Below are 15,000 nucleotides of genomic sequence, written 5' to 3' on the forward strand. Positions count from 1 at the left end.
TGCACAAATGGGGGGGTAGGTGATGGTCCCAGGTCTCTATCTCACATGTTGTGCAACAACTTTTGAACGGTAAGTCCTAGAGACTCAGGGGTGGTACCGTTGGATTCAGAAGGTTCACAAATGGGGGGGTAGGTGAAGGACCCATGTCTCTATCTGGTTGGACTTAGGAGTTATATGCTGTACAATGTCCAAAAAAGTACCCGTGGAAGCATGTCCAATCGACTCAGGACGGCCTGAAACGTGCTCCTAACCACTTTCTGGAAGACATTTTTGGGCTGTGGCACTTAGTGAAATTTTCACTCCTACCCTTCACTGTTTTGACAAGTTACGCCCACTTCCCGACGTCGTACGGCGATGCGACGGGTACCGTTGGAAAGCCCGTCCCCGAAAATGGGGGGGTAGGAGTTGGTTCCAAGTCTCTAACGCTTACGGATCAAAAGTTATTTCGAGAAACATAAACGGATACGCCCACCGCTCAGCTGCAATGCATTGTGGGTCTGGACAAACACGGTTTTTCCTTAATAACTTGGCTCAGGAACGTCGGATCTTCGTAAGAGATACATTTTTGGATTCCTGGCGACGGGGCGGACGCGGGGACATACGTGTCTCGAATTTCTTTCGGGCACCTACTTTGACGTACCCGTGACCGTAGCAGGGGATAAATACCAAGTGACATCATGGGACTTGTAAGCATGTGGCTCACCATGGCCATATGCCTGCCGGTTCCCACACTGGCGTTCGTAGCCCCCACATGGATGCGGATCCATGCCGGTTCCAACCCTGGAGCCGATAGTTGGACACATGGATGCGGATCCATGCCGGTTCCAACCCTGGAGCCGATAGTCTCCCGCATGGGTGACCTACCATGGTCATCCCTGGTCACGTGCGTGTGCCTGGCCATCCCCCCATGGATGGTAACGCATGGCAACATGCACCCAAGTTCCAACACTGGAGCTGATAGTCTCAGCCGATGACCGGTCACGGTCGTCAGTGACCGAGGGGGGAGCGTCCTTCCTTCAGGCTTGGCCGAAGGAGGGAAAAAGCTTATACAATTGAAAATCACGCTTCCCGACCTCGTAGAGACTTGAAAGTAGCACCGGTGGATGTGGAAACCATGCAAATGGGGGGGTAGGTGAAGGTCCCGTGGCTCTAGCTCGCTCCGTTGAGGATCATCAAAATTGATGATCGTGGTTATAACCCCCTAACCCTAACCCTGGGCCGGGGCTCAGACCCAATCACCTAACCCTCCCTTCCCTACACCTACGCAACCGAACCTGGACCGACAAGAATAATATTTTTCCACATTTCCTCTCTCCCTCCCCCTCCAGTTCCACATCAGGAATCTGGGAGGTGGCGGGGAGACACAGTATGAGCCTACTCCGGCCGGGTTTTGATCGAGGTTAACCGACTTCTCATTACCTCTATGCTGTTGTCCTCCTGACCACTCACCCACTTTCTCAGATGTTATCTCACACAACCAAGATGGTGAGGACTTGACATGTCGGAGATCTTAAGCAAGTAACATGCGTCGGCCAGTGCATTGCCTTTGACTATCCATACCAAACTGGGCCGGTTACACAACTGACCCAGGGAAGTCATCGAGATAATAATTCCTACACCTAACCCCTTCCTAGACCTAACCCATCGAGATAATAATTCCTACACCTAACCCTTCCCATTCCAAACTGGGCCAGTCGTCGGACTGGTCTGGGGGAAGGGATCGTGAGATCTTTCCTTTTCCTAACCATGCAAATGGGGGGGTAGGTGAAGGTACCGTGGCTCTAGCTCGCTCCATTGAGGATCGGGAAATTCCCAATCGTGGTTATCATACCCTAACTTGTAAACTAAATTAATACTTACCTGGACCTGTAAGAAAGAAAAAATACTTACCTGTAAATTAAAATTGGATCCTGTAAAAACAAAAAAGGGGCGTGTCAAGGGGACGGCCTGCAGGGTATAAAAGGAGTAGAGGCCAAGCAGGCACTGCTCACTTCACATTTGACCAGCAAAGCGCCTGATGAAGGCTCAAACAGATGCCGAAACGTTGCGCAGCTGGTCTAAAGCCATTTTTGTCTAATTTTTTGAACCCCCACTACCTTTGGGTAGTGGAAATTAAAACCAAATTGGATAATGAAACAAAATATTGTTTGAAAAAAACTAAACAATGTTAAAGCTAAATAAATGTTTGTGCTTGAACTGGAGGGACTTCATGGAGAGCCCTTTGATGGACCGTGCACTTTCCTGCTCCAAGGCTTTCGCCGACGGAGCAGGTTTCTATTCACAAACCCACATGGATGCGGATCTATGGCGGTTCCAACCCTGGGGCTGATAGTCTCCCACATGGGTGATCTACCATGGTCATCCCTGGTCACGTGCATGTGCTTGGCAATCCCCACATGGATGGTAACGCATGGCGACATGCATCCAAGTTCCAACACTGGAGCTGATAGTCTCAGTAGATGGCCGGTCACGGTCGTCAGTGACCGAGGGGGGTGCGTCCTTCCTTCAGGCTTGGCTGAAGGAGGGAAAAAGCTTATACAATTGAAAATCACGCTTCCCGAACTCGTAGAGACATGAAAGTGGCACCGTTGGATTCAGAAGGTCTACAAATGCGGGGGTAGGTGAAGGTCCCGTGGCTCTAGCTCGCTCCGTTGAGGATCGGAAAAAATTCCGATCGTGGTTATCATACCCTTACCTAACCTGTAACCCTATGGGCCGGATTGAATCAGGCATATCTCAGGAACCATACATCCTACAGACTCAGCAAAGGTACCGTTGGATTCAGAAGGTCCACAAATGGGGGGGTAGGTAAAGGTACAATCGCTCTATCTCACTTCCCTGAGTTCGGCAACATGTTGCCATCCCTGCTTTCACTCCCTTACTCTAATCTATTGGCCGCGTCTCAGGAACCATATGTGGTAGAGACTCAGCAACAGTACTGTTGCATTCGAAAGATACAGAAATAGGCAGGTAGGTCAAGGTTCCATCTCTCTATCTCACATGTTTGCCAAAAACTTTTCAACGGTATGTTCTACAGACTCAGGGGTGGTACCATTGGATCCAGAAGATCTGCAAATGTGGGGACTGGGCTTGGTTTCAAGTGTTTCCCATCAGAAGTTATTCCCTGAAAACCCATCTCATAGTGGTTTTCATAACTATACCCAGTGGTGGAAAAAGTACTCAACCCCAGTACTTGAGTAATATTTAATCGGGAGTATCTATATTTTGAGTTGACTACAAGTGAAAGTTGCTCAGTCAAAAATTTAACTAAAGTTAAAGTATTGAAGTACATATTTTTAAAAAATACATAAATACAAATTACTAAGTACATTTTGTAATATCAGTACATGCTGTATTGTTTTCATGATGCATTTACTGAACCTTGTAACTCTGTAAACCACCTGATGAAGCTGTGACCTGCTGTAGATCCTCTCTGATACACAAAGTCTGTAGAAACACCTTAAACACTTCAACAGAGAAACACAATCAGAAACAAAAACAAACAGCTGTTGTCATTTTCTGATGTAACTGAATTCAAATCACATCATTAAATCAGATTGAAGTCGACTGTAAGGATTTTCTGTTAAAGAACTCAGATTTCTTTCTGTCTTCAGAGGCAGTATTTATACATGAATTATGTAGTATTTTTCACCCCAATAAAACAATCCAACTTTAAAAACTACCTGGAATAATGAATAATTATAATAACATGTTGAGATTTAATTTTGTCTTTCTCCTGCCGTCACCATTACCTGTTTTTGTTTGAATGACAGAGGGAGAGTTTGTTCTTGTTACAGACGTCTGAACAACTTTCCTTTTACAAAAAAACACCAACAGCTGACTTCAAAGCTCAGTCAAAAAGTAACAGTGACCGTCATAGAAATGTAGTGGAGTTAAAGTCAGAAAAACAAATACTCAAGTAAAGTTCAGATACTCAAAATATGTACTTTAGTGAAGTACATTTACTTGAGTACTGTACTTCTGTTCACCACTGGTTCAGATGACTTTTCTCTGTCTCCTCTCTCCTCTTGTCTCTGCCTGCACCACTATCGCTGGACGCCTGCTGCCACGATCACAAAAACAAGCGCTCCCTCCTCTCTCTCCTGTGTCTCTTCTTCATTTACTTCAAACAGACGGCGCTGAAAACAGCGACAGAAGTGACATCACACCGCGTCGCACCACCAAACCTTCATAACGCTCAAGTGTAGAATAAGTTTGTGTTTTATAATAAAGCTGAGAAACGCTGCTGCAGATCTTTGATGTAAAACATGTCAGAGGACGGAGACGTCATGTGACTGTGAGAACAGGAAACACGTCACTGTTCCTCCACACTGATCTGAACCACAGAACTCTGAATATGAAACACAGCAGCTCATCGTCTCACTGCACAAACACTCACATTTTAAACTGAAAGTTTCTCATTTATCTCATTTACACATGAGACTCATAATAAGATAAACATCACTGTAACGTCTCTCTGTTACTATATTTAGTCAAACGATCAGGATTTATTTGAGACTAACATCGATCTACACATGGAGCATTACTGAATCAAAATGTAAAGACTGACACACTGCATCGTCTTATATCGTATCGTATCGTATCGTATCGTATCGTGACAGAGCTGAATCAAATCAAATCAATCGCTATTTGAACATTTATAAGACATATATCGTATTGTCAGACGCCTGCAGCTCGTCCAGAACGCTGCTGCCAGAATCACCGACACCAAGAGAGTGAAGCACATCACACCAGAGCTTCAATCACTGCTCTGACTTCCTGTGTGTCAAAGGACAGACTTTAAAATCCTGTTACTAGTTTATAAAACACTAAATGATCTCAGGCCTAAATATCTCTGATTTATTTGAACGTTATGAAGCATCCAGACCCCTCAGATCATCTGGAACAGGTTCAGTGTTCCCAGGATCAGAACCAAACCAGGTGAAGCAGCCTTTAGTTTCTCTGCTCCTCACCTGTGGAACAAACTTCCAGAACACCTGAGGTCAGCTGAGACTGTCGGTTTATTTAAATCAGGTCTTAAAACATACAAACTGTTTCCTGCAGTTTACAGGTGACGTGGATACGTTAATTATCTTTAGGATAATCTGTAGCTGTTTTTATATTTGTCTGCTGTCGCTTTTGTTTTATGTTTGTTTCTTTCTTTAAATGCATTTCTGTAATGTTTTAAACTATTTATTGTTCTGCTTTTAGCTTTTGTTTTTAATTATCTCAAATGCAATTTTAATGTTCCTTTATTGTTTCTAATTTAATGCATTTTCAAGTTCTGTAAAGCTCCTTGAACTGACTCGTGTATGAATGATGCTATATAAATAAAATTACCTTTCCTATTCTTGGACATGTATCGTCTCAGTCAGTGAGACACACCACTGATTCCTATGGTTTCATATAAAACCCACTCAGAGTTTGTGGAAAATATGCAATTAAATCTTAAGTAATTATTGTTCCAAAAAAGTAAATATTCATATTTAAATATTAGTTACAATAGAACTCTAATTGTTTCTGTATAATTTTTAAAAATGAAACTTTCCTACGTGACGGCAGCCATGTTGGAGTTTTTCCCTGCTGCCTGCAGTTCTCTGATAATCCATCAGGGGGCAGAGGACATGTGTCTGATTCAGTAAAGTATTGATCATATTGATATCATAGAGCTCTCTGAAATGCATGGATCTATTGGCGGATACTGATGACATGTTGATATTATGGCGTGTCACTATGACAACATGTTCCTCAGCAGATAAATTAACTTTCTGTAATGACAAAATAACATCAACAGGATTTACTTCAGTTATTGACACAAGAGACATTTACACATGATCAATAAATCACAGATGTATTGATTAATGAGGTCTGTATCAGGTGGCTGACACTCATGCACGAATAATCGCTCAGTTTGTTACATGAAACAACTGCTGACAAGTTCTACAAATACAACAAATACAAAGAACCTTTTTATGTTCTAAGGGTTTTGTCTAGAACCCACCCAGGGGGTTCTACCAAGAACCCTTTTATATTCCGAGGGTAGGGTCTGGCGTCATGACAAATGCATCTTGAGTTGTTTGCTCAAAGTCAAGGATGAACTTTGAGGCTGAAGTTTGAAAGCTAAAGATTAAATTCAACATTTTAAACTTGTATTACTAAATTAAACATCTGATGTCACAGACTGATTTAAAGTGTTTCAGATGATGAACTGATCCTAAATCATGTCACTAAACGCTGCAGGAACTGCAGGATTAATCATGTTTCCTGTTTGAAGCTGCTGGGAGGAAACAACAGTAACCATGGTTACATGCACAGAAGTTAACCTTCAGGGCTTTCTGACAGAAAGCCTTTTGAACATGCGTTTCTCAGGCCATGGAGCAGTTTTGTTGCCTTAACTATGTCAGAAAAATGAAAATAACAAATAAAACTGATAAGTGTAAAACAATAAGCAGTGGTGGAAAGAGTTCTGAATGTACAAGTACTTTTACACTGTTAAAATATTACTCATTACAAGTAAATGTACTGCTGTTAGAAATATACTGAAGTAACAAAGTACAGAGTATTCAACACAAGGGTTAGGTTACTGATGATGTCACAGGCACCGCTCCAATTTAGTGTTGCAAATTTTGTTTTCCTTAACTAATAGTTGAAGATGCTAACAATTGATTAATAATTAATAAGATTTAAAAAAAAAAACAAATTTAAACCAAACTGATGAGAAAAATGCACTTGACCGATACAAATGACCTAAAATGACAGACACATTTGTTTGAAGCATTTGTACCAGAAAAACTTGTCCTTTCTGATAAGCTTTCTGGCAGAAAGGCCTGTCTTACTTTGAGAAACCATACCGACTTCTTCAAATAATCAGCTCGTCATCAAGCCTCTGCAGAAACCTGATAACAACCTGATCATTTGAATCAGGTGTTTTGGAGCAGAAACATCTAAAACATGCAGGACGGTGGATCCTGAGGACCAGAGTTGGGAAACACTGTGTTAGAGGACAGAATGAATTATATTCCTGATTGTGGACATTTCTTCTTTGCATCAGAAGAGGATTTTTAGCAGAGTTTTCTAACAGAGATGAGGGTGTTTCACTGAGCGTACTCACACACTTGTCATACTTCTGCATATCCAAAAACCTGCTGACATCCAGGTCTTTCATAATGTAATCTTAAAAAGCAGGTGTGTGTGTAAAATGTCTGTTTTCTTTTGTGTAGCGTCTCTGCTGCAGCAAACAGCAGCTGTAAACATCAGCTGTGTCAGAATACACACGCAGCCTCATCTGAAGAGAAGCAGCTGTTCAGACGACTCAGATCAAATTGTAAAGAAACGTCAGCGTGCACGAAGACACAATCGATGCTGAGCAGAGCAGAGCCTGCAGGTTTGTGATGAGTGAGCTGACCAGCGGGGGGCGCCGCTCTCCAACAAACTTGGTGGTGTTGTTCAGTTTCCCTGCAGGTACTGAACAGAAAAGGCCTCCAGCTGAGTCTCCAGTTCTGTGGCTCTGTTCCTGCAAACACAGCTACAGTCAACTCACACACAGCAAGTGGTTTCAGATAATCAATCAGTCAATCAATCAACAGCTGTCACTGACAATCTGTAAACGTTCTTGTTCTCTGTCCTCTTCAGTCACATTTCAGTTTCATCTCTATGTTCCATACACTAAGACAAATGTGGTTAGCCTAGCTTAGCACAAAGGAGAAGGGGAAACTGCTTGGTGTTTTTTTTTCTCTTGGTGAAGCCTGATCCTGTATGACTGACCACACCCAGCTGGCGATCCTGCAGTATAACTCCGCCTCCTGTGAGACAATATGACTCTGCCCCCCCAATGACACACCTGAAGGCCTTGGACCTCCTCTGGATGTTCTCCAGTCTCTGGATCCTGAAGCTCAGCTGTCGGATGTTCCCCTCCAGCTCAGCTTCGCTCAGGTCGACCCTCTGCGTCAGACGGTTGAAGGTAGACGACAGCTCCCTGAAACACAAACACAATAGGTGAGTTGAGAGTCCTGACAGGTGTTTGCTGTGTGTGTCAGGTGTGGGGGCAGAGTCTTACTTGTACACCTGCTGGCTGCAGGCCGAGCTGCAGACGGGGATGACAGCTCTCAGGCGGTGGACGGCGTACTCAACAAACTGCTGCTTCAGAGCGCGCTCCCTGCTGGCATCTGTCCAGGTGAGTTTCTCATATAGGTAGAGGAGGCCATACAGAGAGATGGACAGAGCGATGACACGCCAACCCACCGAACGCCACACCTAGAACACAGACACACCTGAGAAACACAGACACCTCAGAGACACTCCTGTGTTAAAATCCTTCCATAAACAGTATGCTATTATAATAATCTTTGTTTTAAAATATAATTTTTATGAAAATGTTGCCCCTTTAAAGTTGTCTCAAATTTCTGTCAACAAAATTTAATCAGACATGAAAAGGGTTGAGGTTATTTTAATGTGAGCAGCTTTACAGTTCAACTAAAGTTCAACTGAATCTTCATGTTTTCAGACTCATGACACCTCAAACATCAAAGACAGACGCTGCCTCGTGATTGGACAGCTGCTGTTTAACACGACGTACCACACCACCGATCACCAGCACCGTCATGGATGCCCGGGAGGTGACGGAGACCAGACCTGTTGCTATGGAAACCACCATCTCATCCTTAAAGGTTGAGCTTTCCTACAGGGAGAATCAGAGGGACATTTCGGTGATTAGAACAGGTGGTTTACAGGAAAATAAATAAACAGTGATGAAACTCATAATGTGAGGACCTGCAGTCGTGGATCGGAGCCGCTCAGCGCTCGCTTGGCGTTGGCGGCTCCGATGAAGCGGGTGACAAGGGCGGTCCAGCCCAGAGAGAACTGGAACTCGATGTTCTCACGGAAATCTGCACAGAGGGCAGCGAGGCCGAGGTCGTAGGTCAACTCGAAGGAGGCGGAGGGAGTGGAGAGCTGCTCCTGGACAGACAGGGACAGCAGAGGACGGACACTGTCTGAGGACAGAGGAGACAAACGGCCGTCATGTCCCCTGTTTGTGATGAAGCAAGTGAACAGAGTGAGACGTCTTACCGATCATGTATCTCTGAGTGTCTCCGATGTCTCTGAGGATACTGACGGAGCATCGATGAGCCAAGCAGCCGACCATCCTCTCCTCCACATGCTGCAGCAGCTTCTGTAGACACAAAACAACCAATCACAGCTCGACTTTGTGTCTGTAGTAGTTTCATGCACCGTGACGTTACAGGTTCATTGAGAAAAACAGCTTTATTGGACATGTTGAGACGTGTTTGAGCCACTGGAGCCAGAGGACGGTGACAGGACGGGGGTTTTATTTCTTCTGTGTTTGGTTGTTGGAACTGAAGTGAGCTGAAGTGAACTGCAGGGTTGCTATGGACTGAAGGTGTGTTCATAACTGAGCGTCAGGGAGGGGGGTCGGTTGTGTGGCAGGTCAGGGGGCTCAATATTTGGGATGAGTGCAATTAGTCAGCTAATTTTTAAAAGAAATAAAATAAAAATAAAACAATTTCAAATGAAAAGATCACTGAAAGGCAAAGTTTTATTTTCCTGTGTTTTTTTTTTCAAAGTCAGCCTGACATGTGGTAATGATCATGCATGTAGCACAGACGTGTCCTGCATTTGATTAAAAAAGTACCTCCAAATGCTAAAAGAGTTAGCTTGATGTCTCTGTAAAAGTAATTAGTACACGAGCAGGTTGGACCAAATGATAAATAAAAGTAATGAATTGTATGAAAATATTGTTACATCCATGATTATACAGACACAGTATGTTAATGAAGGAGTTCTTGAAGGTTCCTACTGGTCTACAGCACCAACAGCTTCAATGTGAGGGCAGCCTGCCTGACAGACAGAGCTCAGGGCAAAAAGAATCTCCAAATCAAACACACAGTAAACTGGATTTAAAGTAAAGCAGCTTAATGTGTTGTCACTTTAGATTAAATCTGTGTGCGTGTGCGTGATAAGAGTTAGTCAGGTGAGTTCAGGTGAGCTTACAGAGTGAAGCAGAGTTTAAAGGAACAGAATTCTCCTCTGTCAGTAGTTTCAGATGAAAATCAGATTTAAATGGAGGCAAGGCCAGCTAGTGTTTATGCTAAGCTAAGCTAAATGTTGTTCAGAAGTTGTGTGTGTGTATCAGTGTCAGCACTCACAGTTTTGTAGAGTTCCAGAGTTTCTTGTGTCGGGTTGAAATCGGCTCTGAACTCTTCCACCAGAACAGGAAGAGAGCGGATCTGATCAGACAGAGCGACCGCCACCTGACGAGCAACAACATCAACCTGCTGTCACTGTCCGTCCACACGACACACACACACACACAACACACACACCACACCACACCACGACACACACAACACCACACCACACACACACAACACACACAACACAACACGACACAACACGACACACACACACACCACACCACGACACGACACACACGACACGACACGACACGACACGACACAACACACACACACACCACACCACACCACGACACGACACACACACACACCACACCACACCACGACACGACACACACGACACGACACGACACGACACGACACAACACACACACACACCACACCACACCACACCACGACACGACACACACGACACAACACAACACAACACGACACGACACGACACACACGACACGACACGACACGACACACACAACACACACAACACACACAACACGACACGACACACACAACACACACAACACGACACGACACACACAACACACACAACACACACAAGACAACACGACACGACACAACACAACACACACCACACCACACCACACCACAACACACTACACCACACAACACACACACACAACACTACACAACACACACGTCCTGGTGTCAACACACACGTCCTGGTGTGAACACACACACCCTGGTGTCAACACACACACACAACACAACACACACACCCTGGTGTCAACACACACACACCCTGGTGTCAACACACACACTTCCTGGTGTGAACACACACACATCCTGGTGTCAACACGTTCACGTCCTGGTGTGAACACACACACACCCTGGTGTCAACACACACACACGTCCTGGTGTGAACACACACACGTCCTGGTGTCAACACGTTCACGTCCTGGTGTGAACACACACACGTCCTGGTGTCAACACACACACACGTCCTGGTGTCAACACACACACTTCCTGGTGTGAACACACACACACGTCCTGGTGTCAACACACACACACGTCCTGGTGTGAACACACACACGTCCTGGTGTCAACACACACACACCCTGGTGTCAACACACACACCCTGGTGTGAACACACACACACCCTGGTGTCAACACACACACACCCTGGTGTCAACACACACACACGTCCTGGTGTCAACACACACACGTCCTGGTGTCAACACACACACACGTCCTGGTGTCAACACACACACACGTCCTGGTGTCAACACACACACACCCTGGTGTCAACACACACACACGTCCTGGTGTCAACACACACACGTCCTGGTGTCAACACACACACACCCTGGTGTGAACACACACACACGTCCTGGTGTCAACACACACACGTCCTGGCGTCAACACACACACACAACACAACACACACGCCCTGGTGTCAACACACACGTCCTGGTGTCAACACACACACACAACACAACACACACGTCCTGGTGTCAACACACACACGTCCTGGTGTGAACACACACACACGTCCTGGTGTGAACACACACACGTCCTGGTGTCAACACACACACACAACACAACACACACGTCCTGGTGTCAACACACACACGTCCTGGTGTGAACACACACACACGTCCTGGTGTGAACACACACACGTCCTGGTGTCAACACACACACACCCTGGTGTGAACACACACACGTCCTGGTGTCAACACACACACGTCCTGGTGTGAACACACACACGTCCTGGTGTCAACACACACACGTCCTGGTGTCAACACACACACACCCTGGTGTGAACACACACACACGTCCTGGTGTCAACACACACACGTCCTGGCGTCAACACACACACACCCTGGTGTGAACACACACACGTCCTGGCGTCAACACACACACGTCCTGGTGTGAACACACACACACCCTGGTGTGAACACACACACGTCCTGGTGTCAACACACACACACAACACACACGTCCTGGTGTCAACACACACACGTCCTGGCGTCAACACACACACACCCTGGTGTGAACACACACACACAACACAACACACACGTCCTGGTGTCAACACACACACGTCCTGGCGTCAACACACACACACCCTGGTGTCAACACACACACACAACACAACACACACGTCCTGGTGTCAACACACACACGTCCTGGCGTCAACACACACACACCCTGGTGTGAACACACACACGTCCTGGCGTCAACACACACACACAACACACACGTCCTGGTGTCAACACACACACACCCTGGTGTGAACACACACACACGTCCTGGTGTGAACACACACACACGTCCTGGTGTGAACACACACACGTCCTGGTGTCAACACACACACGTCCTGGTGTCAACACACACACGTCCTGGTGTGAACACACACACGTCCTGGTGTCAACACACACACGTCCTGGTGTCAACACACACACACCCTGGTGTGAACACACACACACGTCCTGGTGTCAACACACACACGTCCTGGCGTCAACACACACACACCTGGTGTCAACACACACACGTCCTGGCGTCAACACACACACACCTGGTGTCAACACACACACGTCCTGGCGTCAACACACACACACCTGGTGTCAACACACACACGTCCTGGCGTCAACACACACGTCCTGGTGTCGACACGTTCACGCCGGGTGTGAACACACACACGTCCAGGTGTCAACACACACGTCCTGGTGTGAACACACACACACGTCCTGGTGTCAACACACGCACACGTCCTGGTGTCAACACACACACGTCCGGGTGTGAACACACACACGTCCTGGTGTGAACACACACACACCCTGGTGTCGACACACACACGTCCTGGTGTGAACACACACACACGTCCTGGTGTGAACACACACACGTCCTGGTGTCAACACACACACGTCCAGGTGTGAACACACACACGTCCTGGTGTGAACACACACACGTCCAGGTGTCAACACACACACGTCCTGGTGTCAACACACACACGTCCAGGTGTGAACACACACACGTCCTGGTGTCGACACACACGTCCTGGTGTCAACACACACACGTCCAGGTGTGAACACACACACGTCCAGGTGTCAACACACACACGTCCTGGTGTCAACACACACACGTCCTGGTGTCAACACACACACATCCTGGTGTGAACACACACACGTCCTGGTGTGAACACACACACGTCCAGGTGTCGACACACACACACGTCCAGGTGTCAACACACACACATCCTGGTGTGAACACACACACGTCCTGGTGTGAACACACACACGTCCTGGTGTCGACACACACACACGTCCAGGTGTGAACACGTTCACGGGATCAGAGTAGCTTCACCAAGAGAAAAAAATAAACACGTAATTGTGATGTTTTGTGTTTTTTTATCTTAACCAGCTAATAGTTTGTTTTTAACAACTCAGAAGTCAGAAGTGGACATTCGACTGACTAAACAGACTGAAACAAACTGAGATCTGATCACAGCTGGTCACTCAGGAACATCTGGAGACGAGGTGTGAACTGATCTACCAAAGAGCTGCACACTTCTGATTGGACCAGCCAGGACGCAGGTTAATCCCAGGTGAACGAGCTCTAAGGCTCATTTTCTCATCAGATAACAGACACACTGCATTTGGCAGACGGAGGAGTTGCTGGACATCAGACAGGACGCAAGTTTAAGACACTTCAGCACTGTCTTCACGTCCAGACGCCTCGTCTACTGTAGACAGAGTGATTATAAAGAGCAGTGACGTACGTGACGTTGTCTCACACACAAACTCTGTAACGGAAACTCAAACATATCTTTGATGTTTCTCTGCTGATATATTTCCTGATCACAGGTTTTTGATAAATGTTCATGTTAATGTGTCTAATAAATGAACAAACTTTAAAGGTCTGTCTGTTTAAATCCAGGTGAGCTGAGATCAACCCAGGTTTAGACCCAAGCTGTGGCCGCTGTTCTCTTTCACCTGCAGGTCTGACCCTACTAAACAAAAGGATGTTATTGTAATTACAACTCTTTTTCTGTCAACCTGGAAATTTCCCTCATCACCTTCACATTCTGGTGGTTAAAGATATAATGTCATATTTAACCCTCGACTAAATTAAATATACTTTGAGAGGATCAGCTGTTCCTTTCTTATTTTGCCAACCTGTCTGTCGTGCGTTCAGAGTCGCGACCTGCAAGTGAGACAAAGACATGATAATCTAATTCTTTTTTATTCTGTTTGACTGGTTGATGACTGTAACCGACTGCGCAGAGAAGAGACTCTGACAGGGTCTTATTTTATTTTAGTCCTCAGGTTGCAGGGTGGAGGAGGTTTTATCTTTTGTTCAGTCTAATTTGTTGGTTTTGTTTTGCTTTACTTGAACATATGAAACATGTTTTCATTTTGGATTCTGTATTTGTAGCTAGATTTTCAGTAATAAAAATGAAAATAAAACAAACGGTCTGTGAGTCTGTCAGCTGATGTGTGTGAGTCCTCAGCAGCAGGATTTCCTCACCTTGGCAGCAACATCATCATTCAGTGCCCTGATCCTCTCTTTGACGTTGTCGGTCAGACGGTTAATCTGTCCTCGAACAAAGTCCAGCCGGTCTCTCTGATCCTCCCGCTCCTCCAGGCAGAAGATCCTGTCAGAGGTCAGAGGTCAAAGTAAGAGACACTCGCTGATTTCGAGGAAAATCTTTCTTATAGAGGAAGTGATTTCTTAGTTTTCCTGACTTCCTGTCTGCGGAGGCGATGTTGATGGCGTCCATCACAGCCTTGATGGCCTCGGTGATCTGCCACGCCCTCACCGTATGCTG

The 15,000-nt window shown here is 45.9% G+C and overlaps 1 protein-coding gene across 2 annotated transcripts in view; it reads right to left on the bottom strand.

Annotated features, from left to right (window-relative positions):
* Nucleotides 1-7,367: 7,367 nt before the first annotated feature.
* Nucleotides 7,368-15,000, bottom strand: part of LOC146303844 (mitofusin-1-like) — an 11,078-nt gene continuing 3,445 nt past the window's right edge. For both annotated transcript variants that reach the window (XM_084714351.1, XM_084714349.1), the window contains exons 6-14: nucleotides 14,918-15,000; nucleotides 14,700-14,826; nucleotides 10,164-10,268; nucleotides 9,067-9,169; nucleotides 8,770-8,990; nucleotides 8,576-8,677; nucleotides 8,057-8,253; nucleotides 7,841-7,975; nucleotides 7,368-7,513 (exon numbers count right to left, since the gene is read on the bottom strand). The exon at nucleotides 14,918-15,000 is cut by the window's right edge and continues 39 nt beyond it. In XM_084714351.1, the coding sequence (XP_084570477.1) occupies nucleotides 7,447-7,513; nucleotides 7,841-7,975; nucleotides 8,057-8,253; nucleotides 8,576-8,677; nucleotides 8,770-8,990; nucleotides 9,067-9,169; nucleotides 10,164-10,268; nucleotides 14,700-14,826; nucleotides 14,918-15,000 (1,140 nt within the window). In that variant the 3' untranslated portion in view covers nucleotides 7,368-7,446. The remainder of the gene's footprint in view (nucleotides 7,514-7,840; nucleotides 7,976-8,056; nucleotides 8,254-8,575; nucleotides 8,678-8,769; nucleotides 8,991-9,066; nucleotides 9,170-10,163; nucleotides 10,269-14,699; nucleotides 14,827-14,917) is intronic.

The sequence above is a fragment of the Lutjanus erythropterus genome, unplaced genomic scaffold (genome assembly GCF_056507025.1).
Source record: "Lutjanus erythropterus isolate fLutEry1 unplaced genomic scaffold, fLutEry1.hap2 Scaffold_228, whole genome shotgun sequence".
In the NCBI taxonomy this organism is placed as follows: Eukaryota; Metazoa; Chordata; class Actinopteri; order Lutjaniformes; family Lutjanidae; genus Lutjanus; species Lutjanus erythropterus.